Source organism: Coregonus lavaretus (genome assembly GCF_964263955.1).
Source record: "Coregonus lavaretus genome assembly, chromosome: 12".
Classification (NCBI taxonomy): domain Eukaryota; kingdom Metazoa; phylum Chordata; class Actinopteri; order Salmoniformes; family Salmonidae; genus Coregonus; species Coregonus lavaretus.
In genome coordinates, this window is record NC_139999.1 from 21,331,875 (window position 1) to 21,359,026 (window position 27,152).

At 43.5% G+C, this 27,152-nt stretch overlaps 1 protein-coding gene across 1 annotated transcript in view; it reads left to right on the top strand.

The window, feature by feature from the left end:
• LOC311138364 (chemokine-like protein TAFA-4) overlaps positions 1-26,834 on the top strand; it is a gene marked incomplete at both ends in the record, with an annotated part of 31,463 nt that extends 4,629 nt beyond the window's left edge. Inside the window, 3 exons of the mRNA XM_084173025.1 lie at positions 8,769-8,924; positions 22,204-22,328; positions 26,823-26,834. Coding sequence (XP_084029151.1) covers positions 8,769-8,924; positions 22,204-22,328; positions 26,823-26,834 — 293 coding nt within the window. The remainder of the gene's footprint in view (positions 1-8,768; positions 8,925-22,203; positions 22,329-26,822) is intronic.
• Positions 26,835-27,152: the final 318 nt, after the last annotated feature.

Consider the following 27,152-nt stretch of genomic DNA (forward strand, 5'->3'; position numbering starts at 1 on the left):
GTTAGTGTTACTGTTCTGTTATTTATAGTTTTGTAGGCCGTGCCGCTTGTTCTAGTTCAATGTCCTGTTGTATCACTGGTGGCCACATGGTGGCTCTGGAGGTTAAAAGAAATAGCCTACCTCACAGAAGCACTCCTGTTTTTTCTCTCTCTCAGGCTCATTTACTCAATGTCATCAACAGTGGCACTCTGTCCTTTTGATGGTGCTCACCAGGAAACAGTAACATCAATAGGAACAGAGACACTGAATCTCTAACCATGGAGGGAAGATTTGACTGATGCTTGTCAGGAATAATAGATAGGAAACACATAACAGCAGCTTTTTTCTTGTTTCCTGTCAATGTTTGCAGGGCCATGAAAGACAGTCGGCTCCGAGTCCACGTCTTTCTTTTCTCACAGTAATGGTCTCTCTCTCCCAACAACAGTATCTGCTTGTGTGCTTGTGTTGTATGTGGGCCTTCTGATTGTTCAATGCACTGACCATATAGATGTTGGATCTTAAATTGAGCCAGTTTTTTACATCAGGAAAATAATCCTGCAGCAACAGTAAATGTGAATTATTATGTGGATTATAGTTAATGAAAATGTTTGTAGTGGTTGATGCATTTTTCGTAACGGAAAATTCAAAGTGGAAATTACAAAAGCCAGAAGCCTTTTTAAACCTCAAATACACTGCAAGTTTTAAATGTCCTGCAATGGTGTGATCAAATGAAGATCCTACATCTGTACGAAGCGCACACACACACGCACACACACACACACACACACAACACACACACACACACACACACTTTTTGTCCTCTATAGCCCATCAAACAAACTATTGTACTGCACACAGACAGATCACAGATAGGTGGCTGCAGGGTGCAGATCTCTCAGGCCGAAAACCAATTTGTGTTGTGTTAGCTGTTTTGGGGCCCTAGCCCTGCCACAGTGGCTTTTGATCAAGGACAAGCTAGACCGGAAGTTAAGGGACACAGAGAAGCCAACACATCCTGCCGTTGCTGCTTAATGATTTTTCTGGGCATACACCTTTTTAAAAGAGAGAAAACTGAGAAAACGGTTGACTTTGTCATCTTCACTTTAAACAGGACATGTATGGCAGCTGTACTGTCCCCTGACGTCCTTATGCTTCTCACTCTGGGCAGAGAGAGGAGATGTTATTGCTGAGTCGGTGAGAAAGTCTCTTCTCTTCTCTCCGCGAGCCTGAGTTTAGGCCTCACCTTATCAATGTCAATGAGCCCACAACTAGACATACAGTGTACAGCTCACCTTCAGCTGACCAGACACTCACTCCAATACTGGCGTATCCGCTGAGTAAAGATGCACCACAATCACCCGAAACATGGTTATCTCCCTCTTATAAGGGGGACTAACATCGTATATCGCTTGGGTAATTACCATAGTAAAAGATCAGGTCTGAGCACAGGGAGCTGAGAGCAGATACTGTATCAAAATCAAATCAAAATCAAATGTTATTGGTCACATACACGTGTTTAGCAGATGTTATTGCAGGTGTAGCGAAATACTTGTGTTTCCAGCTCCGACAGTGCAGTAATATCTACCAAGTAATATCTAACAATTTCACAACATTGTTCAACATGTATGTTATTGTAACACATTGAAATGTGCCCAAGTAGCTGCTCCAGTTATGATACAAGGGCATTATACAAGCTACACTTGACAGTGTGAGTGGGGTTAGAATGAGAAGTGTTTCCTCTGTGTGTGAGCGTAAGCGCATGTGTACGTGTGTGAGAGAGTGTGTGTTTTCCTCCTTGACAAACACTGCTTTGCGGTCACAGTGGGTGGGTTTTATTGGGGATAGATTTGCGTATAAATGAGGTGCCTGCACAGGACCACTCAGCCGTACAAACAACCTGTTAGATTAGCATAAATCTGAGGACAGGGCCTGATTTGGGCCTGTTAAACACAGATAATGTCAGCCTGATTGATGGGCTGTGTCGGATAGGAGCGTTCACAGCCGAGGAGGGGGAGAGGGGAAGAAAGGGATGAGAGGGGAGAGGAGGAGAGGGGTGGGAGTGCAGGATACGAAGGTGGGGTGTGGCGGTAGGTGGAGGAAAGGAGAGAGGAGGAGAGGAGAGGAGACGGGAGGAGAGGGGAGGAGAGGGGAGAGGAGAGGAGGAGGGGGTGGGAGTGCAGAATACGAAGGTGGGGTGTGGTGGGAGGTGGGGGAGAGGAGATGGAAGAGAGAGTGGGGTTGAAAGTGGAGAGAAGAAGGGTCCAGGGATAGGAGGAGATGAATCAGTAGAAGGTGGGAAACAAGGGAGACGGTAAAGAGAGAGGGGTTAGAGGTGTGGAAGAGGAGGATGTGGATGGTGATAGGGGGAATGAGGGATATAATAGTATTTACTCAAAAAGGGTTACTTTATGTGGAAGAAAACGTAAAAATGTGTGAGACCGTGGAGCCATTTTGTGACGTTACTCCATTTCACAAGAGCAAATACATTTATATCCACAAGTATAATTTTCATTCATTATAAAAATCATTCTGATTTCATTCATTCAAGTTCTCATCAGCTCCATTTTGTTTGGGTAGAGCTCATGTTGTTGTTGTGTTGCGGGTGCAGTCTGTGTCTGTCGTCAACATTGACTGAGCTCCCTCAGACAGAGACAGCAAATGTCTTTCGCAGCAGACATGCTAGTCAGTTATTGACAGGGGAAAGACAGGCTTTTAGATAAATTGCACAATGGTCTGGGCCTCTTCTGTCTGTCAGAATACATCAATTAGCTGGCTGCTCCATCAGTTCAAAGGAACACTGCTTAGTTTGCCACCCAGCAAACACTTGTCTGGCTGTCACAGGAATAGAAGCATTTAGTAATGCTTGAAATGTATTTTTATTTCAGCCTGAGCTGAGGTTTATTACATTAAGACTGCCATTACACCACTTTAAGATCCTGAACAAGACGGTTTAAGAAGAGAGCTGAGACATTAGATCCACTGCCGTCAGTTACTGCTGGGATTTCTCTGACTAAAGCCACTGCCCCAGAATCCTCCTTACAGATCAGGGACGGTCAAGACAATAAATTGCTTTATGGTTACAGCAGTGATTCATAAAAATATATGAATAAATGATGGAACGCTGTACTTGAAATCAAATCAAATAATATTTTATTCATCACATACTTCTTAAACAACAGGTTTAGACTAACAGTGAAATGTTTCATTACGGGCCCTTCCCAACAATGCAGAGAGAAATGGAGAAATAATAGAACAATTATAACACAAGGAATAAATACACAATGAGTAATGATAACTTGGCTATATACACGGGGTACCAGTACCGATTTGAGGTAATTGGTTTAGATATGTACATATAGGTAGGGATAAAGTGACTAGGCAACAGGATAGATGATAAACAGTAGCAGCAACATATGTGATGAGTCAAAAGAGTTAGTGCAAAAAGGGTCAATGCAGACAGTCCGGGTAGCTATTTAGTTAACTATTTAACGAACTATTTAGCAGTCTTATGGCTTGGGGGTACCAAGCGGTGATGCAGCCATTCAAGATGCTGTCAATGGTTCAGCTGTATAACTTTTTGAGGATCTGAGGGCCCATGCCAAATCTTTTCAGCCTCCTGAGGGGGAAGAGGAATTGTCTTCCGGTCTTCACGACTGTGTCGGTGTATGTGGAACATGATAATTCCTTAGTGATTTAGAACTTGAAGCTCTTGACCCGCTCCATTACAGCCCAGTCGATGTGGATGGGGGCGTGCTCGGCCCTCCATTTCCTGTAGTCCACGATCAGCTCCTTTGTCTTGCTGACGTTGAGGGAGAGGTTGTTGTCCTGGCCCCACACTGCCAGGTCACTGACCTCCTCCCTATTGGCTGTCTCATTGTCCTCAGTGATCAGTCCAACCACCGTTGTGTCATCAGCAAACGTAATGATTGTGTTGGAGTAATGCACGGCCCCGCAGTCGTGGGTGAACAGGGAGTACAGGAGAGGACTAAACACGCACCCCTGAGGGGCCCCCGTGTTGAGGGTCAGCGTGGTGGATGTGCTGTTTCCTACCCTCACCACCTGGGGGCGGCCTGTCATGAATCCAGGATCCAGTTGCAGAGGGAGGTGTTCAGTCCCAGGGTCCTGAGCTTAGTGATGAGCTTGGAGGGGACTATGGTGTTGAACACTGAGCTATAGTCAATGAACAGCATTCTCACATAGGTGTTCCTTTTGTCCAGGTGAGAGAAGGCAGTGTGGAGTGCAATAGAGATTGCATAATCTGTGGATCTGTTGGGGTGGTATGTGAATTGGAGTGGGTGCAGGGTGTTTGGGATTATGGTGTTGATGTGAGACATGACCAGCTTTTCAATGCATTTCATGGCTACAGATGTGAGTGCTACAGGGCGATAGTAATTTAGACAGGTTACCTTGGCGTTCTTGGGCACAGGGACTATGGTAGTCTGCTTGAAACATGTAGGTATTACAGACTGGGTCAGGGAGAGGTTGAAAATGTCAGTGAAGACACTTGCCAGCTGGTCAGCGCATGCTCTGAGTACGCATCCTGGGAATCCGTCTCGCGCCGCGGCCTTGTGAATGTTAACCTGTTTTAAAGGTCTTACTCACGTTGGCTATGGAGATCGAGATCACACAGTCATCCGGAACAGTTGGTACTCTCATGCATGGTTCAGTGTTGCTTGCCTCAAAGCGAGCATAGAAGGCATTTAGCTCGTCTCATAGGCTCGCGTCACTGGGCAGCTCATGGCTGGGTTTCCCTTTGTAAACCGTGATAGTTTGCAAGCCCTGCCACATCCAACAAGCAACAGAGCCAGCGTAGTAGGAATCGATCTTAGTCCTGTATTGACATTTTGACTGTTTGATGGCTCGACGGATGTTGTAGCGGGATTTCTTATAAGCGTCCGGATTAGTGTCCTGCTCCTTAAAAGCGGCAGCTCTACCCTTTAGCTTAGTGCCAGCCATGTTTGTGGTGGAAAATAGACAGCTACGAAAAATATAGATGAAAACTCTCTTGGTAAATAGTATGGTCTGCAGCTTTTCATGAGGTATTCTAACTCAGGCGAGCAAAACCTTGAGACTTCCTTAACATTAGAGATCGCGCACCAGCTGTTGTTAACAAAGACACACACACCTCCCCCCTTAACCTTACCCGAAGCTGCCGTTCGGTCTTGTCAATGCATAGTAAAACCAGCTAGATGTATATTTTCCATCTCCTTGTTCAGCCACGAATACGAAAAACATAGGATATTACAGTTCTTCAGGTCCCTTTGATAGGATAGTCTTGAACGGAGCTCGTCCAGTTTGATCTCTAGTGATTGTACATTTGACAATAGAACGGAGGATAGAGGCGGTTTATTTACTTGCCGACATAGTCTTGTCAGCGTGCCGCTCATCAGCCTCTCCTGCACCGTCTCTTCCTCTTTCGAGTCTCTGGTATTAGGGCCTGGTCCGGAATGAGCAGTATGTCCTGCGCTACCGACTCGTTGAAGTAGAAATCTTCATCCAAATCGAGGTTAGTGATTGCTGTTCTGATGTCAAGAAGCTCTTTTTGGTAATAGGAAATAATGGCAGAAATATTATACACAAAAAAAGTTACGATCAGCGTAAAGAAACACACAAAATAGTAGAATTGTTGAGGAGCCCGTAAAATGGCAGCTATCCACTGCAGCACCATCTCAATCTACTTTGTCTCTATACCATGTCAAGACTCAGTTCAGGTTGACTTTCCTTTCCTAAGACATGTTTTTTTTTATTGGATGCAGACTCATGTAGTATAGATTGATGGATGAGGAAAATACTGTAGAGAGAAAAATGAATGGTGAAATTGAGAGGGACAGATGGAGAGAGAGCGAGACAGACACACACACAAAGAGAGAAAGAGAGACACAGAGAGAGAGAGAGAGAACGAGACAGATGAGAGAGAGAGAGAGAGAGAGAGACAGACACACAAAGATAGAGAGAGAGAGAGAGAACGAGACAGATGGAGAGATAGAGAGAGAGATAGAGAGATAGACAGACAGACAGACAGACAGACAGACAGACAGAGAGTGAGTGAGTGAGTGAGTGAGTGAGTGAGTGAGTGAGTGAGTGAGTGAGTGAGTGAGTGAGTCAGACTTCTGCCCTTGTGACCTCATTATGCCACCAGGAGGCAGCGTGCTCTTTGTTCTCCTTACTGCCTGTGACAGAGCCTTCCGCTTCCCCAGCTCCCTGAATCTCTCTCTCTCCCGCTCTCCCTCGCTCTCGCACACACACAAAAACACACACTCCGCTAAGAGACTGCCCTTAGAATGAATGATCCTGGGCCTTTGAACCACTGAAAAACGGATAAGTAAAGTCATCACACCTCTCTCTCTCTCTCTCTCTCTCTCTCTCTCTCTCTCTCTCTCTCTCTCTCTCTCTCTCTCTCTCTCTCTCTCTCTCTCTCTCTCTCTCTCTCTCTCTCTCTCTCTCTCTCTCTCTCTCTCTCTCTCTCTCTCTCTCTCTCTCTCTCTCTCTCTCTCTCTCTCCTCCACTTTACCCGTGGTATAAAAAACATTGTTTTTCAAATGGGACACTAGCTATCCGTTCTTTACCCAGGCATTGGTATGCAGACTGTGGTACAGGATGCCACACTAACAAGGGGATTGTTTTTTAAGGGAATTTTGTGTTTGAGATAGATATGAGAAAGGGGATGGTGTTTGTGTGTGTGTGTGTGTGCATGTATGTGTTTGTATGTATGTGTGCGTGTGTGTGCATGTGTGTTTGTATGTGTGTGTATGTGTGTGTGTGTGTGTCAGCGTCTGTAGGGGTAATCCGCCAGCTCCCTGTGCCCCTGGGGGGATGGGGACAGAGGACTGAAGAAAATGAAAACAGAGGGATGATGACGGAAGAGTGCCCTCTGAGAGCGAGGTATCATTGAGAGGGCTTTCTGGAGAAGAGAACAAACAAACTTTAAATCAGGAAAGATGAGAGGGGCCATGGCCTGCCGAAATAGAACCTTCTATTGAGTGAGTGTGTGTTTGTGTGTGTGTGTGTTAGGAAGGTTACTAAGCTCATTCAGCTCAGGGTTAAGCATGAAATGTTTTTAACTTTAAACAAAGTCGTGTGAAATCTGACTTTACCGTAGTTGTAAGTGGATTTCTATTGAACATGTACAGACAGTTTGCATCCCGCACTCAAAAATGTGCCTCTGTCGTACTCCCACACAAACGTGTTTAAACATTGTGTACGGACTCTTCTAAACCCACACAAAACATCTGGGTAAAACATTGTTAGGCTTCATTTGTAACCAATGGCAGGTTGTGAGCATGTTGATAAATATTTCAGTGTTACAGTTTCATTATCCTTATACAGTACATACAAGGGACAAATGATCAGAAATAGGGGTATTGTAAACCAGTTGGCTACTGTAAAAACGTAGCATGGTGTTGTATGCCATATCTGCCCCATGCAACATTGTACAAGATCACCTTTTGTACGTGACTTGTCAACTGATACAGTATCGCCTGTCTCTCTGCTTGAAATTAATCAAATACAGTGTATGAATGAAATTCAGATAATGAGTAGAATATATTGTTATATGCAACCCAGGTATTTCAGCAGTGCATTGTACACTACACTATAATTCCAAATGATAGCACATAGAGTGACTCTTTCCACTTTGGAACTGATAATGATGTAGAATGATAATGTAGTATTTACAGCCACATCCATACATGATTTGGTTTTCCCTTCAACATAAATTGATGTCAAATTGATACATTTATGAAGTAAAAATATAGAAATGTACAGTGTTCAGCAGTTATCAAACTATATACATTAACTAGGCACTACATAATGGTTCAGTAGTTATCAGTTTTGAGCAGTTTGATTAAGTGATAGTTAATTGTATTGTTAACAAACGACAAGAAAATCATATCAAAAGTAGTTTAAATTGACAACTATATTGCATTTTGAAAAGCAGATACTTACAGTAGATTGATAATGTATCCAAATTGAAAGATTGATTTGGTGCAGTGAACACGTTACTTTGTGAATTTGTTTGTTGTGCTCAGTCAATTGAAAATATGCTTACACTCTTAGAAAAAAGAGTTCCAAAAGGGTTTTTCTGCTTTCCTCATAGGAGAACCATCTTTGGTTCCAGGGAGAACCCTTTTTTGTTCCATTTAGAACCCTTTTGGGTTCCATGTAGAACCCTATGTGGAAAGGGTCCTACATGGAACCCAAATGGGTTCTACCTGGAACCAAAAAGGGTTCTTCAAAGGGTTCTCATATGGGGACAGCCGAAGAACCATTTTAGGCTCTAGATAGCACCTTTTGCTAAGAGTGTAGAGCTTTTAAACACGAGCCATTTTGAGGATCTGTTTAGATTTTTTGTGCAAATGTACCACATACTGATGAAAATTGCACCAAAGTGATTGAAAAAACCTGTACTATGACTAAGATAAACTTTTTGTTTGATTATATCCTCATTTAAATAATGTTAATAACCCTGCACATAATGAAAGAGCAGCCTTTTAATGTTAATGATGCCGTTGAGCTGAGAAAGGACCAGAGTGTCGGCATAACTGCAGTTACTCTTATATTGAAATTGAAACTGTCTGCATCTTTAGAATAATTCCTCGTGTTTATACAACTGTAAATAATTCAACCGTTTTTTTCTATTGTAAAAACTCTGAATACTCAATGTGTGGTTTTGTCCATTCTTGTGTTTTGATATAAGTGGCTGTTTTTAAATGCAAATATTGAAATACTACTGCACCAGCAACCACACTGAACAAAGTTATATGGTCTCTCTCTCTCTCTCTCTCTCTCAGCCTCCTACCAGGTGAAGCAGGGGACGTGTGAGGTGGTGGCCATCCACCGCTGTTGTAATAAGAACAAGATTGAGGAGCGCTCTCAGACCGTCAAGTGCTCCTGTTTCCCAGGCCAGGTCGCTGGCACAACCAGAACCAGGCCCTCCTGTGTGGAAGGTAAACATACATTGTGTGTATGAAGATCACACCAGAGCTGTGTTTGAAGGTCTTGATGAATTCACCTCACAGCCAGACACAGGAAGCTGGCACAAGCTCTAATAGTCTCACAAAGTGCTTTAGCTCTCTACTTCATGATAAAGTGGGTCTGTATTTCTCTGTGGTGCACAGTAGTCTGTCCTCCATTCTGTCTTTAGTAGATCATGTAACATTAAAGGTTAGGGCCACAGCAGACTAATGCAGGTAATGGAGGATCACTCTGCAGTGTCGCCTTCCTTCTCTTATCCCCTAGTCGACTATGAAAGGAGATGGAAATATACTACATCTGGCAGCCTCTGAAGGTTTGGCCCAAGGCCTGAAATCAAGAAACACAATTTAAAAGGGATGATTTTATTTGGTTGGGAAAGCATTCCATTTCACATCTATTCAGGCCTTTCGACCATATATCAGATGGTAATAGAAAACATATCTTGCACTTTGTCATATCACTAGACTCAACATTGTTGGATCATATTAACACAAATAAGACCCTGCACTAAGAAAAAATATTATATTTCGATTGCGGGAAAAAGTGTGTGTGTTTGTGTGTGTGTGTGTGTGGTGGGGGTTGTGTGTGTATGTGAGATAAACTGATGGATTGATGGAAAGTTGCCGAATAGTGAAGCTTCTGAGGTGGTGTTCAAATGTAGGCTAAGTAGTTTTTGTTCTCCTTAAAATGATCACGAGTATTGCATCATAGGCTACATCTTTGAAAACAGTATTATTATTTTAACCCAAAGTGAATTTCTGTTTTCTCATTGAAAAGTGTTTCTTGTTCTCTTGGCCTTTGGCAGAGCTAAATACTAAACCATCTTTTACATTTCTGAATGTGTCGGCACTGGGGACTCAGGATGTTGCTGCGTTATTGATGTCTTGTTAATCAGGCCTTTTGATTTGAACATATGGATTGTTTTAGTTTTGTAGGCTAGGCTACCTATTTCATTATTTAATTCATGGATTAAGCCTTACCAGTCATTCTGATCTAGTTCCCAATGATCAGTGCTTTAGTTTATTATGTTGCTGTCCAGCAGTTCTGAATTTGCGAAACACCCGACTGTCCAAATCTTTCTGTCCAATAGCCATTGATTTGAACATTTGAAAAGTTTTGGTGTGTACTAGGCTATTTAATTTAATTTATATATGTTACAGCACTTTGGTTTCACTAATAAATATGTTGAAATGGAACCAAATTATATGTTTCTGTCTTCAGTCCTTTTTAAATAGGATAGATGGGCTATATGGGCTACGGTATAGGGCGAATATGATAGTCTGCCTATAACCAGCTTGGATGGTTGGTGGCCTGGCGGTTGGGAGCTTGTACCGGTGGCCGATAGGTCGCTGGTTCGGGTCCCAGATTTGACATGGTGGGAGATCCGTCGACGTGCCCTTGGGCGAGGTGCTTGACCCTGGTTGCTCCTGTGGGTCGCTCTGGATGGGAGTGTCTGCTAGATGACTGAATGTAATGTAAATGTTGAGCGACTTCACTACAGGTAGATTGTATGTTTTAATGTTCATAAAAATTTAATAATAATAATAATCTGCTAGAATTGTCTCTACCTTGTGCTTTTAATTTCCCAGTTATCAGGGGTTGATCATAGTAAAGGGCAACGAGTGGTCAGACAGACAATTTCTGGATTATTATTTTCTTGCCCGCTGATTTTAAAAGGGACATCTTTCTATTTTTTGGGGCATTATATTCTAGGCTATAACATCACCTTTGTCACATTATTCACACATAAGTATTGCTTTCTCAACTTAATTGTTCATTCATTCCTCTCCTCTCCCCAGTTTGGGCCATGGGTGTGTGTGTGTGCTGTGCCGGACGGCGAGTGGAGGCAATTTGATCAATAAAAATACATCTTTAATTAATATACAGTACCAGTCAAAAGTTTGGACACACCTACTCATTTAATGGTTTTTCTTTATTTTCACTATTTTATACATTGTAGAATAATAGTGAAGACATCAAAACTATGAAATAACACATATGGAATCATGTAGTAACCAAAAAAGTGTTGAACAAATCAAAATATATTTTATATTTGAGATTCTTCAAAGTAGCCACCCTTTGCCTTGATGACAGCTTTGCACACTCTTGGCATTCTCTCAACCAGCTTCACCTGGAATGCTTTTCCAACAGTCTTGAAGGAGTTCCCACATATGCTGAGCACTTGTTGGCTGCTTTTCCTTCACTCTGCGGTCAATTGGGTTGAGGTCGGGTGATTGTGGAGGCTAGGTCATCTGATGCAGCACTCCATCACTCTCCTTCTTGTTCAAATAGCCCTTACACAGCCTGGAGGTGTGTTGGGTCATTGTTATCACGTTTCAGGAGAAGACCCATGTGAGACATGGGTTTGATCCTAGACACGTGGAGGGTACGGGGCAACAGAAGACAAACAGCAGAGGGGCTAACGATTTTGGAGATGGGGAAAGGGCCGATAAACCAGGGGGAAAGTTTGCAGGACTCCACCCAGAGGGGCAGATCTCGGGGTGGACAGCCATACCTTCTGCCTGAGACGATACCGGGGAGCCGGGGTCCGGTGGCGGTCCGCTTGTCATCGATACCTGGAGGTGGTCTTGAGAAGAGCCGACCGGGCTCTCCTCCAGGTACGACGACTGTGGCAGACAAACATCTGGGCAGAGGGTATGCGAACCTCTTCCTCTTGCTCCGGGAAGAGCGGGGACTGATAACCCAGGGAACACTCAAAGGGCGAAAGACCCGTGGCAGAGCAGGGAAGGGTTTTGCGGGCGTATTCAACCCACACTAGTTGCTGGCTCCAGGTGGTGGGGTTGGCGGAGACCAGGCAGCACAGAGTCGTCTCCAGGTCTTGGTGGGCTCGCTCCGACTGGCCGTTGGACTGAGGGTGGAAACCGGAGGACAGGCTGGCCGACGACCCAATGAGTGTGCAGAACGCCTTCCAGAACTGGGACAAGAACTGAGGACCCCGGTCGGAGACCATGTCCAGTGGGAGTCCATGGATCCGGAAGACGTGCTGCACCATGAGCTGGGCCGTCTCTTTGGCAGAGGGTAGTTTGGGGAGAGGAATGAAGTGGGCGGCTTTGGAAAACCGGTCCACAACTGTCAGGATGGCGGTGTTGAATCAGACGGGGGAAGACCCGTGACAAAGTCCAGGGATATGTGAGACCAGGGACGGTGGGAAACAGGCAGAGGTTGGAGGAGACCAGCCGGAGCTTGCTGAGGAGTCTTGTTCTGCGCACAGATCGTGCAGGCGGCAACGAACGCGGAGACGTCAGGAACCATGGTAGGCCACCAAAAGCGTTGTCGCACAAAGGCCAGGGTCTGACGGGAGCCCGGGTGGCAGGCAAGCGATGGCATGAAAGGGGGTGCGAGTAGGGGAGAGGAAGAGTTATCCATATGGCCCACCAGAGTACTCGCTCCTACCATTGAGCCTGGTCTTTTAGTGGACAGGTGGACACAAAATGACCAGTAGTCCCGCAATACAGGCAACTCTTCGTATGAAGCCTGTATTGCCGTTCGGCTGGAGACAGCCTAGCTCTGCCTAGTTGCATCGGCTCAGGAAGAGGTGAATCGGCAGTCTTCAGAGACTCTCGGGGGAACTCGGGTAGCCTCGGGTTCTCTCGGCAACGGAGCTGTCGGGGACTTCCGGGATGCCTCGGAGGCGAGGTGGAATCCTTGGGCGGTCAATTGGAATCGGACTTCCTCTCCTTCCTTCGTTCCCGTAGTCGGCAATCGATCCAAATGGTCAAGGCAATGAGCGAGTCGATATCCATCGGTAGTTCCCTGGCTGCAAGCTCGTCCTTCACTTCCTCCAATACTTCGTGCAGGAACGTGTCAAACAGCACATCCGGGTTCCAGGCACACTCAGCTGCCAACATGCGGAAATCCACTGCATAGTCTGCCACACTGCAGGATTCTTGCCGAAGCTGGAGTAACTTCCGGGAAGCCTCTCTCCCGGACAATGGAGCATCGAAAACCTTCTTTACCTCCTGCATGAACTCCTCCAGACTGAAGCATACGGCCGACTGTTGTTCCCACACTGCCGTAGCCCAGGCGAGAGCCCTCCCGGACATCAGCGTGATGAGGTACGCTATCTCAGAGCGGTCCGAAGGGAAGGAGGAGGGCTGCAGCTCGATGATGAGCGAACACTGAGCGAGAAATGCCCTACAGGTTCCTGACCCTCCAGCGAAGCGTTCCGGGAGAGGTAAGTGGGGTTCTCTGGAAACCGGGGAGGCCGTGCTGCTAACAGCCAGGTTACTGAGGGGCTGGGAGGCTACCGTCGTGGTAGGCTGCCTAACAGACAACCCGCGGAATTGCTCCAGCAATGTGTTAAACGCTCGGTCATGGCGTTCGGCCAAGGTCTGGAACCCTTCTATGAGACCACGAAGCAACTCCTCGTGCCTTCCAATGGTGGCTCCTTGGGAGGAGGTGGCGTTGCGGAGCTGGTCCGAGTCTGCTGGGTCAGTCATGGCCAGTTTGTACTATCACATTTCAGGAGAAGACCCAGATGCAGACAGTGTCGAAGTAACAAAAGTTTATTACAAAAACAGGGGGCAGGCAAACGACAGGTCAAGGGCAGGCAGAGGTCAGTAATCCAGATCAGAGTCCAAAAGGTACAGAACGGCAGGCAGTCTCAGGGTCAGGGCAGGCAGAGGTCAATAATCCAGGGTGGTGTGACAAGGTACAGAACGGCAGGCAGTCTCAGAGTCAGGGCAGGCACAATGGTCAAAACCGGGAAAACTAGAAAACAGGAACTTGAAAAAGACAAGAGCAAGGGGAAAAACGCTGGTTGGCTTGACGAACAAAACAAACTGGAAAAAGACAAACAGAGAACACAGGTATAAATACACTGGGGGAAATGGGGGAAGATGGGCGACACATGGAGGGGGGTGGAGACAATCACAAAGACAGGTGAAACAGATTAGGCCTCCACAATCCCCCTGACCTCAACCCAATTGAAATGGTTTGGGATGAGTTGGATCGCAGAGTGAAGGAAAAGCAGCCAACAAGTGCTTAGCATATGTGGGAACTCCTTCAAGACTGTTGGAAAAGCATTCCAGGTGAAGCTGGTTGAGAGAATGCCAAGAGTGTGCAAAGCTGTCATCAAGGCAAAGGGTGGCTATTTGAAGAATCTCAAATATAAAATATATTTTTATTTGTTTAACACTTTTTTGGTTACTACATGATTCCATATGTGTTATTTCATAGTTTTGATGTCTTCACTATTATTCTACAATGTAGAAAATAGTAAAAATAAAGAAAAACCCTTGAATGAGTAGGTGTGTCCAAACTTTTGAATGGTACTGTATGTGTTGGGCTTTATAGATTGTTTGTTTGTGTGTGTTGTGCTTTAGCTGAGATTATTCTTTACAAAGTCAAGTATATTTGTCCAATTGTTCTTTGACTAGCATCATTCATTCTCGCTGTCGATAATTCTAATGTTATATCTTCCAATAGTAACTGTATCCACTGGTGAATTGGGAGAGTGGGGAGATTGCCATCTAAGAGCCAACATCTTTTTTTTTGCGGCAGTGCTGCCTGCCTGCCAGTAGTAATCGTCTCTGATTGATTGAGAGAATCAAGGAGCTATCGTTATTAAGTAACAGCAGATGCAATGCATTAAATATTTACATTCATGCACTTCTAAATTCATTTTGCAACTTTGTCCCAGAAGAATTTGACTGCAGGGCACTCCCACATCATAGGGGACACAGTGAACAGTTGGGAGTTGGGGCCAATTTTATCGTAAAACTTGGTGTAAATACAGTCTGTGAACAAACTTAAAATGTATAAATTGATGGTTCAGATTACGCGATGCCAAGGAAGGGTTGTTCAGATTCACGTAGATCTGTGGACCATACCTTTTTAATGGCTAGCTCAGAATATGAGCTTTCCAAAAGTTGTTTATATATTATAGAAATCAGTCCTTTCAATAGCCCAGATAATTTATTTATAAATCCCATCATTGGATGGTTTGGTAGTTGGTTTTCCCAAGGGACTCCATAGGTCAGCATAGCTGACCTGAGTAAATGTGACTCACCACCTGGTTGTGTTCTTATGTAGCAAAATTAGAATTTGTGTTTTTTACATTCGATAAAAGTAGAGACTCAGAGCTACAAAATGGTATATCATACACTGCATTTGAGGAACAATGGGAAAGTAATTCTGCTTTGAAAGATGATAAACTTGTAAACTCACTTTTGAGAAAATGGCAATTGAATGTTTTGGTATCTAGTGAAGAGCTCTTCTTTGTCTACACCAATTCAGCATTGTTCACACCCTCTTAAGCTTTAGCCCCACCCATCTCGTTTCACTCTCGCAGTGTTCAGAGCGCACATTTGACCCTCTGGTCAATGATTTGTTTACCTCTGGATAACATGAAAACAGCCTTAGCAGCTCTGCTGGCAACAATTTCATTACGCTTTTTTGCCGATGTTTACTGGGATACAAATAATAACGTCATACACTAGCTAGGGAGCCAGCCAGCTAATGTTAGCTAGCTAGCTAACAGTACACTTTAGCTTAAGACATGTAGCTAGCTGGGTAAACAATAAACCTAGCTAGGTAAACAACATGTATGATCACATACGCCACATAACGTTAGCTAACGAGCCAGCCAGCTAACTTTAGCTAATTAAACAACAATGAACATGGTGCCAAATCATGTCGATACTACCCTGCATGAATCTGCTGGGAGCTAACCAACCAGGTTCAATGTTAGCTAGCTAACATTAGGCTCTAACTAGCAAAGCAAACAGCTCTGGGATACGAATAATAACATTATACATGTAACGGTAGCTAGCTAGCTAACAGTACCCTTTAGCTTGAAATGAAACCACTTAGAAACGTGTAATATCTGAAAATGTAGCTAGCTAGACTATCTTACCTGTACATCATCATGCATGATGGACGCGTCTCCCGGTGACGGATGCCATGCCAAGGTTGCTCTTAGTTTGAAGATGTAATCCGGAGACAGGTGTTTTCTCAATTTCTTTAGCTATCATACTCTAATTCCACTGATTTCAAAACTCGATCCTCCAGAAAGTGGAGAGCAACACTTATGCAGCTCCACTACACAATTTAAAAAAAGCCGCTTTAGACAGGATTACCAACACAGACTGAAAGAAGCCTTTTATATGGCAGACCAATCCAAACTCCTCTCTCGGCATGTCCAGCCCACTCATTATCTCAGCCAATCATGGCTAGTGGGAAGGTTGCTGTCTTTTTCTGTGGCTTAACCAACAAGGCTCGTAATTTAACAATTTTATTCGTATTTACAGATGGCATACAAGTTTGTTATTAAGGCACATGAAAGTTCCCTTGTTCCAGAAGGCATTTCTGCCCGAAAACGCATTTTGATTTAAAATCGATTCAAATCAAATCAAATTGTATTTGTCACATGCGCCGAATACAACAGGTGTAGACCTTACAGTGAAATGCTTACTTACAAGCCCTTAACCAACAATGCAGTTTTAAGAAAGAATACCTAAAACATTTTTTTATACAAATAATTAAAGAGCAGCAGTAATATAACAATAGCGAGGCTATAAACAGGTGGTACCGGTACAGAGTCAATGTGCGGTTAGTCGAGGTAATTGAGGTAATATGTATATGTAGGTAGAGTTTCCAAACTTCTTCTTAACTAAGCTATCTAGAAGGTATCGGTAGGCTATGACAAATTCTGTGACCATCTAATGCCTTGAGTAATGAATGCCTGCTTAATATCGCATTGAGCTATGGGCTACTCGTTTGGTACAAGAGCTATTAGGAATAGAGAGAGGAGAGGGGAAGAGAGAGAGGCCAGTGGAGCTGATGCCAGTGGAGATACATGAATTGTGTGAGATGGGAACAGTGAAAACAGAGCGATGTCTTAATTAGAAATCAGGGTAATTCATATATTAATCTATCGTTCATAGGCCTATGCTGCCATACCACCTGAAGATGTGCAATGACAAAGACAAAAAATATCCGCTGGAGACAGATTTAGATAGGCCTATCATACACACTAATTAAAATGTGGTGTCAGCAATCAGCTAACCACACTAAAATGTCTAATGGTTGTACATGTCATCTTCATCATATGCTATTATCGCATAGCTGTCTATCCCCCTTCAAACTTTCCTTGTCAATTCATTTGATAGGTTACATTGTTTTAGCATTATCCAATAGGCCTATAGGTTTTTAATAGCCAACGTTTTTAGGAAAGGTTAAATGGGAATTGCTGTTGTGTGTTTGAGATGCGCTGGTGGCTTTGACTGATGTGTCCTTTTGATGTGTGTGTGTGTGTGAGTTCGCTAATTCTCCCAATGTCTATTCAGAAAGTTTCCTAAAGTAAATTAATTAATTTCTGTTTTGTGATGAGACTGTTGTGTTATCAATTTGGCCGAGCGCTCGGCCATGGTCCTGATATTGTCACTCCTGCCGCGGAGATGCACAAAACAGCCCAGCGCTGGGCCTGCACTTTGTCTGGATAATACAGGTTAGCCTGCTACACAATACACACACAACTTCACATTTGAGCTGGGAGGTGACCAGAATAGAAAGGGCCAGGTCATCCAGTTCTAGGCTGTGGCTCGATGTATTGGATTAAACAATTATAATAATACTAAAATACTAAAATCACGCGTACACACATTCACATTCGAACGTATGACCATATACAGTATATATTTTTGTCACGTTCAACACAGTGTTAGTAAGGCGTTCAGTCGCCCTCTTCAGTTCATTTATGGCATTTATCACCCCTCATACACGCACGCATGCACGAACACACACACACACACACACACTCAGCTCTAACTCTGTCTCACAACCAATCCAGATGCATTAACCCCCCTCCAGTGGAAAATAGATAGGTTTCCCGTACGTGAGCTGAGAGGTTGAATCAAACAGAACAGAAATGTGGAGACAGACAGACCCGCAGGGACTGGTGAAGTAACCTCAGGCTCTAGCATTATTGTCTCTGTTTAGCTTCTTTCTTCCCTTAGAAAGAGGTTGTTCTAGGCTGGCAAGGTCAGGTCAGTTCCAGTGAAGACTGAACCTCCAGTCACAAAGCTGCTTTATGTCACAGATACAGATGTGGAGACCTTGGAGGGGGACTTTTTCATTGTACTGTATATGAAGAACAAAAGTATAGGACTTATGGGAGATTTGCAAATCAAGGGCATTTTACAGTTAACTACAGTTGTTATTTGTAAATGATGTACACTTTATGACAAACTATCGTAACACTGTTAATATTCAACAACAATGCTTACATAAACTATTGCATAGGGATCAAGGTATGAATGTTGTCATATTAATGCTTTTTTCTCTGTATTCCTTTTCACACACATCAAACACGAGATGCTTTTCCTGTAGCTGACCAATAGAGGACACTGTTCACCAGTTATGTGTCTTGTAGGAAACTGCTGGTACCCAAAGCTAGGGAGCAGCCAGAAATCTGTCATGCATCTATAGTCTTTTAACCTGATTGAAAATAATGATAAAGATAAATAATATAACTATGATTTGATGTATCTTAGGTATTGGTTAAGAGCCAAAACCCCGAATTAATACACATACATACAGTACACAGAAAAACACTTTCCCTTTGCTACATCCCACGTCTAACCCTCCTAACATCAACAATGTCAGAGGGAGCTAGTCCACTGCAGACATGGCTATTAAAATATCATTAGAGTCTGCTGCCAGGCACTGTGTCCTCTCAGGCAATGGAGAGAGAGAGAGCAAAAGAGAGAAAGGCTCTGTCACCAGCCAGATGACCATCCCCTCACCTTCTATGGTGTACCGCTGATGAGTGTGCTAAGGTTTAGATGAGGGACATCTCCATTAACTGTAAAAGACTGCAGTTTCCAACAGCTCTACATTGGAAAGACATTCTGAAAATAGTCCATTATTGATGGTCAATGAAAGAGAGGTGTGATGAATGGTCAGGTCCATTACTGGTAGCTGTGAAGTCTGACCTGTTATCAATAAACTACATTATTAAAGAGCACCAGCTGACATTTATCTGGATTACTGTATATCAGAATATCACAGCTTTTTCCCTCCTCTTTTCTTATTTTCTTGAAGCACATTCCCTTCGGGCTTTACATGGGAACTACTGGAGATTGTCTTTAGCTGTGTGGTGGTTAATAAAGGTTGGGTTGGAGGTAGAAGCAGAGGGTGGGAAGTCCCCTGATGACTTTATTCCTGCTGCAGGCGGTTCGCGGCTCTTAGATTCAGTCTGTGGGGTGAGATTCATAATGGCCAATAAGCAGAGGTCGAGGAGATCACCTCTATTTATCAGGATGCTCCGTAGGGATGTCCAAGTGGAGAGGTGGGTGCTCGGTGCCTGCACTGGATTATACTGCATTATTATACAACATTATCCTGTGTCAAAGTCAGCATTATCAGCCAAGTCAATATGGATCTAAATCAGGCAATTTCAAGCTCGGCAGTGCAGGGTGGGGGAGGAGAGGCAGGCATTACTAATAGAACAGCGTGAATGGGTTTAGATTGTTATCACTGAGCTTGGCTTCGATGGGGGACTGCGTGAGGTGCTGTGTTCTTGAGCTCTCTCCTCAATGCTTGTTTTCTCTTAACTAATGTGACCCCGCTGTTCGTCTATGTGATTATGCTCAGGTGTGCATGTGTGTGTGTGTGTGTATGGCATTGTGAGTCTGAATCTGAGCAAGTATCTGCTTTCATGCACACACAGAGACACACTTAACCTGATGTTTTGACAGGCATTGCATTCACAGACTGAATGAATCTGCTGTGACCTGTGACATTTGTCAGTGCTGCGGTGGATTGACATCATCTCTGTGTAATCTTCTAGGCAGCCTTCAGGTATGGCTCCCCCACAGACCTTATTTAGATAGACGCCGCCTGAGACAAGCCACAAACCCAGGGATTTGGGAAGACAACACTAACTCGCTCACTGTCATGGCATTCATAGAAGGTTCCATTAACAACTGCTTTCAACAGAGATACTGAAACATTTCCTAGATTCATTTCTGAGTGGAGCTTCAGTAGTCAGATGTTTAATGACATGTGGAGTATGGCTTCTGGATGGTAGCTAGCGACACACTGCTCTGCTCTCTGTGAGATAATGGTGGTAATTCTATCATTAGACTGTCTGACACATCACAGACTGCTGATGAAGAGAGATGGATCTCATTCTCACATGTCTGTCTCTGGGAGAAGAGATTAGGAAATGTTTGGTTCATATTTCCAAACATAGACCCCAAACTTTATTGCTTTTTGTGTTTGTACATCAATGAAATTAATCAGGGATGTGTAAGTGCAGTGCATGGATTTATGTAGCTGAGTGGTAGCCTATGATGAACAGGTAGGCTATAAATAACTAGTCCATGTCAGCACCTCTCAGTACTTCTCTTCATTACCGTGGTTCATCACTGCTCCTCTCTGATGCCCTGTTGTTGCTATCCATCCAATAGCCTCTGACCCTCCCATGACATAAGCTATTAGCCACTCCCATCCATTCTGCAGAATGACAGGCAGGTCTGCGATGTCACAGCCTCTCTGCCCACTCTGTAGAACCTGAGGTGAAGAACTCTAACTGTAATGGCTCTTCTCCAGGCCAAACTCATTAACTCTAAATAACATGGTGGTAGCGTAAAGCACCACGGCAGACACCATAATGGAAACATTAACAACCATTACACAGTCATTGGTTTTTAGAACCACTTACTGTCACTGAGCTCATGCATCATAACAGCATGTTCTCTGGAGTGCCCTGCCAGGCTCAGCGTCATTTATTGAGGGGCGTCTTTGTCTTTCTGAATGGTGTCTTCCTCTCTCTCCCTCGTTTATGCTCTCACTCTCTCTGTTTCTCTTTCTTCCCCTCTGCGTCTATCTCTTCCTCTATTTCACCCTCAATTTCACAATTTCAATTTCTCTCTCTCTCTCTCTCTAGTCATTCATTCCCTCGCTCATTGGTAAGACACAGTCTTGGTGAACTCCTCCCGTCATCTCTCTCTCTCTCTCTCAGTCAGGGGTACTTACATGACGCTTGAGAGGATTTGCTCGTGTTCTTTTGCATAATTCCATTTAAAGCCCATTTTGCTGCAGATTTCACCCCCTCCTCCCTTTGTGAGGAACAATAGGCCTTAAAACAGGACTCTATGGCAGACTTCCTCGAAACCACTATCATTTGCCTCTTTTAATTGATTGGTTTATCAAAGTTGGATACGTGCTGGAGAGTTCACACCATGAGTCACCCATCCTCCCATCCCAGTAGAGGAGGAAGAATAGATGGATGGATGGAGACAGATCCTCCTGCCTGGTTTCGGCCATCTCACCGTCTAGACAGGTCAGATTGGATGGATCACTGACTGGCCTCCACTGAAAGTAGACAATCAGAGTGAGAGGAAACTCTGCACAGAAGTTAAGATCTGTGTCAGTGCATAGTGGGGCTGATATTGATAGGTTAACATCAAACACTTCATACACGTACTCTTTTTTTGCTGTAAAGAGAAATCTGTTTGTCTATTTGCTGTTGGAACCGTGTGGTGTGTGTGTGTGCACGTGTGTGGGTGCGCGTGCGTGCGAGTGTGTGTGTGTGTGTGTTTGTGTGTGTTTGATTCATTTTATTTGAGAAAAGCGATGGAATGTGTTGTACAGTCATGTTACTTTTGTCTAATCTGACATCAACCAATCAAAGAGATAATGTTTAACTTTATACTCGAGAGTCTTGAATAGACACCTTTCACGTTAGATTGAAGTATTTCAAGATTGAAGTATTTCAAGGTTGTTATTAGCACACACACACAACTTCCCATTGTCTGGCAGCCAGTATTGTGTTATATTGTGAAAGTGCTTCTGGCTTTTTAACAGCTCTTCAGCACCAGGTGATACTGATTATGTGACATGCAAAAGCCTTGAGGAAAAATAATAATAATACCTCTTATTCCTGATTCAAAGACCAGCTTTTATGCATAGATTCTTGCCAAACACAGAGGGCCAAAGAAATGCAGGTTTGACATTGAAATGTTTTCATTTCACAATGTTCACTTAAAGGGCTTTTAGGATAGAATGCTGGCAAAAGCTTTTGTGGTTTTAACAGGTGGACGTCTGTTTTTGTGCCATATCAATGTTTAAAAACATACTGACTGCGGCTGAGCCAATCTACTCCTACTTCCAGATTACTTTCCTCTCCATAGAATCTATTCTCTCCTGCACACTGCTCTGCCCTGTACTGTCCATCCTCTCAGTATCAGGTCTCTCAGTGCTCTCTCTCGTCCCCTCCTCCAGCCTCCATCGTGATTCAGAAGTGGTGGTGTCAGATGAACCCCTGCATGGAGGGAGAGGAGTGTAAGGTGCTCCCTGACCTCACCGGCTGGTCCTGCAGTAATGGGAACAAAGTCAAAACCACCAAGGTGAGAGGACTGGGTCCTTTTCCACTGTGTGTGTGTGTGTGTGTGTGTGTGTGTGTGTGTGTGTGTGTGTGTGTGTGTGTGTGTGTGTGTGTGTGTGTGTGTGTGTGTGTGTGTGTGTGTGTGTGTGTGTGTGTGTGTGTGTGTGTGTGTGTGTGTGTGTGTGTGTGTGTGTGTGAGTGCGTGTGAGAGTGCGTGTGAGAGTGCGTGTGTGCGCGCATGAATGTGGATGACGAGGCGAATGAGAGACCTTGTCGGTCCTTGGCTTGTCACCATTTTTTCGTTACTGAAGGTGTTACTGAAGAATACTTGAGCTTGAGCTGCTATGATTATTATTTAGCCACTAATTAATGTACAGTCTTTGCTGATGACAAAATAACATTCCTTCATTAATCCTTAAGAGTCTAAGCCGGCCATCGCAGTGCTAGAGGCGTCACTACAAACCAGGGTTTGATCCCAGGCTGTGTCGCAGCCGGCTATAGGGTCGTGTTTCAGAGGACGCATGGCTCTTGACCTTCGCCTCTCCCGTGTCCGTACGGGAGTTGCAGCGATGGGACAAGACTCTAACTACTAATTGGATATCATGAAATTGGGGAGAAAAACTGGTAAAAAAAAAAAAAAAGAGTCTAAGCCGTGGGGGGGTTCTACTAAGCTAATATATGGAATTGTTTTAAGATGGTCATACCAAGGATCATTTAGCTATTTAGATCAGGAAACTATATATATATAAATATTTTGACATGTATTTAACCCCTTATTTTAGGCACTTGGCCAGAAACAAATAACTTTCTTCTGAAACTCGTCAGTCTATTCTTGTTCTGAGAAATGAAGGCTATTCCATGCGAGAAATTGCCAAGAAACGGAAGATCTCGTACAACGCGGTGTACTACTCCCTTCACAGAAGAACGCAATCTGGCTCTAACCAGAATAGAAAGAGGAGTGGGAGGCCCCGGTGCACAGCTGAGCAAGAGGACCATAATTGCAAAAAAAAAGCCATATCTCAGACTGGCCAATAAAAAGAAAATATTAAGATGGGCAGTCTGAGATATGGCTTTTTCTATGCAACTCTGCCTAGAAGGTCAGCATCCCGGAGTCGCCTCTTCACTGTTGACGTTGAGACTGGTGTTTTGCGGGTACTATTTAATGAAGCTGCCAGTTGAGGACCTGTGAGGTGTCTGTTTCTCAAACTAGACACTAACGTATTTGTCCTCTTGCTCAGCTGTGCACCGGGGCCTCCATCTTCTCTTTCTATTCTGGTTAGAGCCAGTTTGTGCTGTTCTGTGAAGGGAGTAGTACACAGCGTTGTATGAGATCTTCCGTTTCTTGGCAATTTCTCGCATGGAATAGCCTTCATTTCTCAGAACAAGAATAGACTGACGAGTTTCAGAATAAAGTTATTTGTTTCTGGACATTTTGAGCCTGTAATCGAACCCACAATTGCTGATGCTCCAGATACTCAACTAGTCTCAAGAAGGCCAGTTTTATTGCTTCTTTAATCTGCACAACAGTTTTCAGCTGTGCTAACATAATTGTAAAATGGTTTTCTAATGATCAGTTAGCCTTTTAAAATGATAAACTTGGATTAGCAAACACAATGTGCCATTGTAACACAGGACTGATGGTTGCTGATAATGGGCCTCTGTACGCCTATGTAGATATTCCATAAAGAATCAGCCGTTTCCAGCTTCAATAGCCATTTACAACATTAACAATGTCTACACCGTATTTCTGATCAATTTGATGTTATTTTAATGGACAAAAATATTGCTTTTCTTTTGAAAACAAGGACATTTCTAAGTGACCCCAAACTTTTGAACGGTAGTGTACGTGTTTGTGAGAGACTCACATTTCCATAGACGGGTCATATTAATGTATAGCCCCAAACTGTTCGGACACTACAGATAGAAGGTGACAGATCGGCTGTACCAACTTCAGGCGAGTCCCATGACGCTTGTGGGGGAGAAGACCATCATGTTCGTGAGAGTCTCATCTTTTCAATAGGGGTCATAATAGTTTGTAGGCCAATCCGTTCAGCTGCGACAGACGTTTTCGTGAGAATACTGATTTTCGGGATGTCTCATGGTCTGACAAACACTGCTCTAGTGCTGCCAACTTTTACAGCAGAGGAAGGGCGACCGGTGGATACAACATATTGAGAAGCAGCCCATGCAAAAAACAGATATCTCTACCTTAAACTGACAGATTTTGAAGGGGATGTTTTTATTTCCACGGGGGTGCGGACATCGATTCTAGGGTGTTCATCAATATGCAATCTGAAAACAACAACAAAAGAAAACATCCTATCAGTATTTATAGCAGAATGTGTCCCTTGAGGATCCCATGAAGTCCAGAAAGGACTTAGGAAATGTCTGACAGTTCTATCACATTCTCCAGCTTGGGTAACATTTGATGTCAATTAAATTGACAACCTTTTTCCCATACAGCATTTTGTCTCAATGAATGTTTCGTAAACAAACTATCAAGATGAGGAAGATTACACTTGTATTCATTTTTTGAAAGATGGTAAAGTTGGGGCAGAAGTGTAGGTACAGTAGTATATTAGGCTAATCCTCTAAACACAGAATGGTTTGATCAGAAATAACCACAAAATGACCCAATTTCTGTTTCATAAACGGGAAGACTATGGAAGAAATGAACCAATCGTCTGTGGAGCACCAAGTGAGCATTGTTTGTTAATCGCCTGTAAAGATGTGAAAAGAGGGATGGAAAATGAATGGCAGAGAGAAAAGAAAGCTGCACATACCGTATGTACAGACTGTAACGGTAAACCTGACAAGCAGGATGGTAATCACTGCTGTTCATATGAGATACATTGATTTTAATAAAGGTCCTTCACAGCCTTTCTAATCTGTTGATGTGTTAAAGTTAATTTGTGGGACTGATGGATGTGGTGTGGGTGTGTGTGTTGTGGGATGGAGCAGGTGTGGTTTACTCACAGGTGAAATATAAAAAGAAAAACAGTTGTGGGGAGCACACAGGCACCATAAGAGTAATTGCTCAGAGAGACGAAATAACAGCGGAACATCTGTCGCATTCATTAGAATGCATTATGGCTAGGGGTTCCATGGAGGCTTTCAAATTAAGAGTCCTAATTATATTGGTGAGGGGAAAGACGGAGGGATGAATGGCCGCTAAGAGACTGCCCTTAGAATGAATGATCCTGGGCCTTTGAACCACTGAAAAACTGATAAGTAAAGTCATCACACCTCTCTCTCTCTCTCTCTCTCTCTCTCTCTCTCTCTCTCTCTCTCTCTCTCTCTCTCTCTCTCTCTCTCTCTCTCTCTCTCTCTCTCTCTCTCTCTCTCTCTGACTGTCTAACCAATCAGCTATTAAGAGGAGGGGAGGGAGGGCGAGGAAGAACCGTGCTGCATCAGTGGACATTCATTCTGTATTTGCTTAATGTGGAATACGAGCACAGTTACTAAGAGACTTCGTGGCAGATGTCACAGGAGATTGCTGCAACGAAGCCGACTCCACGGCAACTGCTCTTCCTTCCAGCAACTGTCTCCCTCTTTCTCTCCCTCCGTCTATCTGTGACCTTCTTTCTCTCTCTTTATCGATCTCTGCGTTTATCTTTGTGACGCAGACTCTCTTTATTTTTCTGTCTGTCTCTCTCACTCCCACGTTGCAAGGGTGTAGATGCCTGAGGGCAACTAGCTCTGATGGTCCTGTAGAATGAAGAATATCACTAACACAGTGGAAATACACTGGTTCATAGACGTCAGTTCCCTCTACCATCATTTGAGGGGGGGCTGTCTGAGGTTTTATATTGTAGAGGTCAGTGGTGTAAAGTACTTAAGTAAAAATACTTTAAAGTACTACTTAAGTAGTTTTTTGGGGTATCTGTACTTTACTTTACTATTTATATTTTGGCCAACTTTTACTTTTACTTCACTACATTCCTAAAGAAAATAATGTACTTTTTACTCCATACATTTACCCTGGCACCAAAAAGTACTCGTTACATTTTGACAGGAAAATGGACCAATTCACACACTTTTCAAGAGAACATCCCTGGTCATCCCTCCTGCCTCTGATCTGGCGGACTCACTAAACACAAATGCTTCATTTGTAAATTATGTCTGAGTGTTGGAGTGTGCTCCTGGCTATCCCTCAATAAAAAATAAAAATAAAATTGTGCCGTCGGGTTTGCTTAAAATAAGGATTTTGAAATGGATTATACTTTTACTTTTGATACTTAAGTACATTTTAGCAATTCCATTTACTTTTAATTCTTAAGTACATTTAAAACCAAATACTTTTAGACTTTTATTCAAGTAGTATTTTACTGGGTGACTTTCACTTTTACTTGAGTCATTTTCTATTAAGATATCTTTACTTTTACTCAAGTATGACAATGGAGTACTTTTTCCACCACTGGTAGAGGTGCATGCTGTGTCACTCAAAGATAATTATATGTGTCTGTGTCATTGGTTCAACTCTCTTATCTACTGTGCTTTGCTTTCTCCTTTCTAGGTCACACGATAGCAAGATAATCGCTGAGCAGTGACATCACCAAGTCTCTCTACCGTTAACTCCATATGTAAAGAAAGGATGGCACTCATATCTGAGACACTTAGACTGACGATGAAGGGAAGACTGTTAGTCATCCCATCATACCAAGGTGTGACAAAGACTACAGAACAATTAAGAACACACTCTGATTGACAGAGACACTGAGGTAAAGTGTCACACGTACTGCCCAAAACAACTAAGGACTACCGACTTTATGGATACCCAGGGTGCATACTTTATGGTCAATAAAGACACATCTGAAGACTTTCGAGAAGAGCATGTCGGAAGACT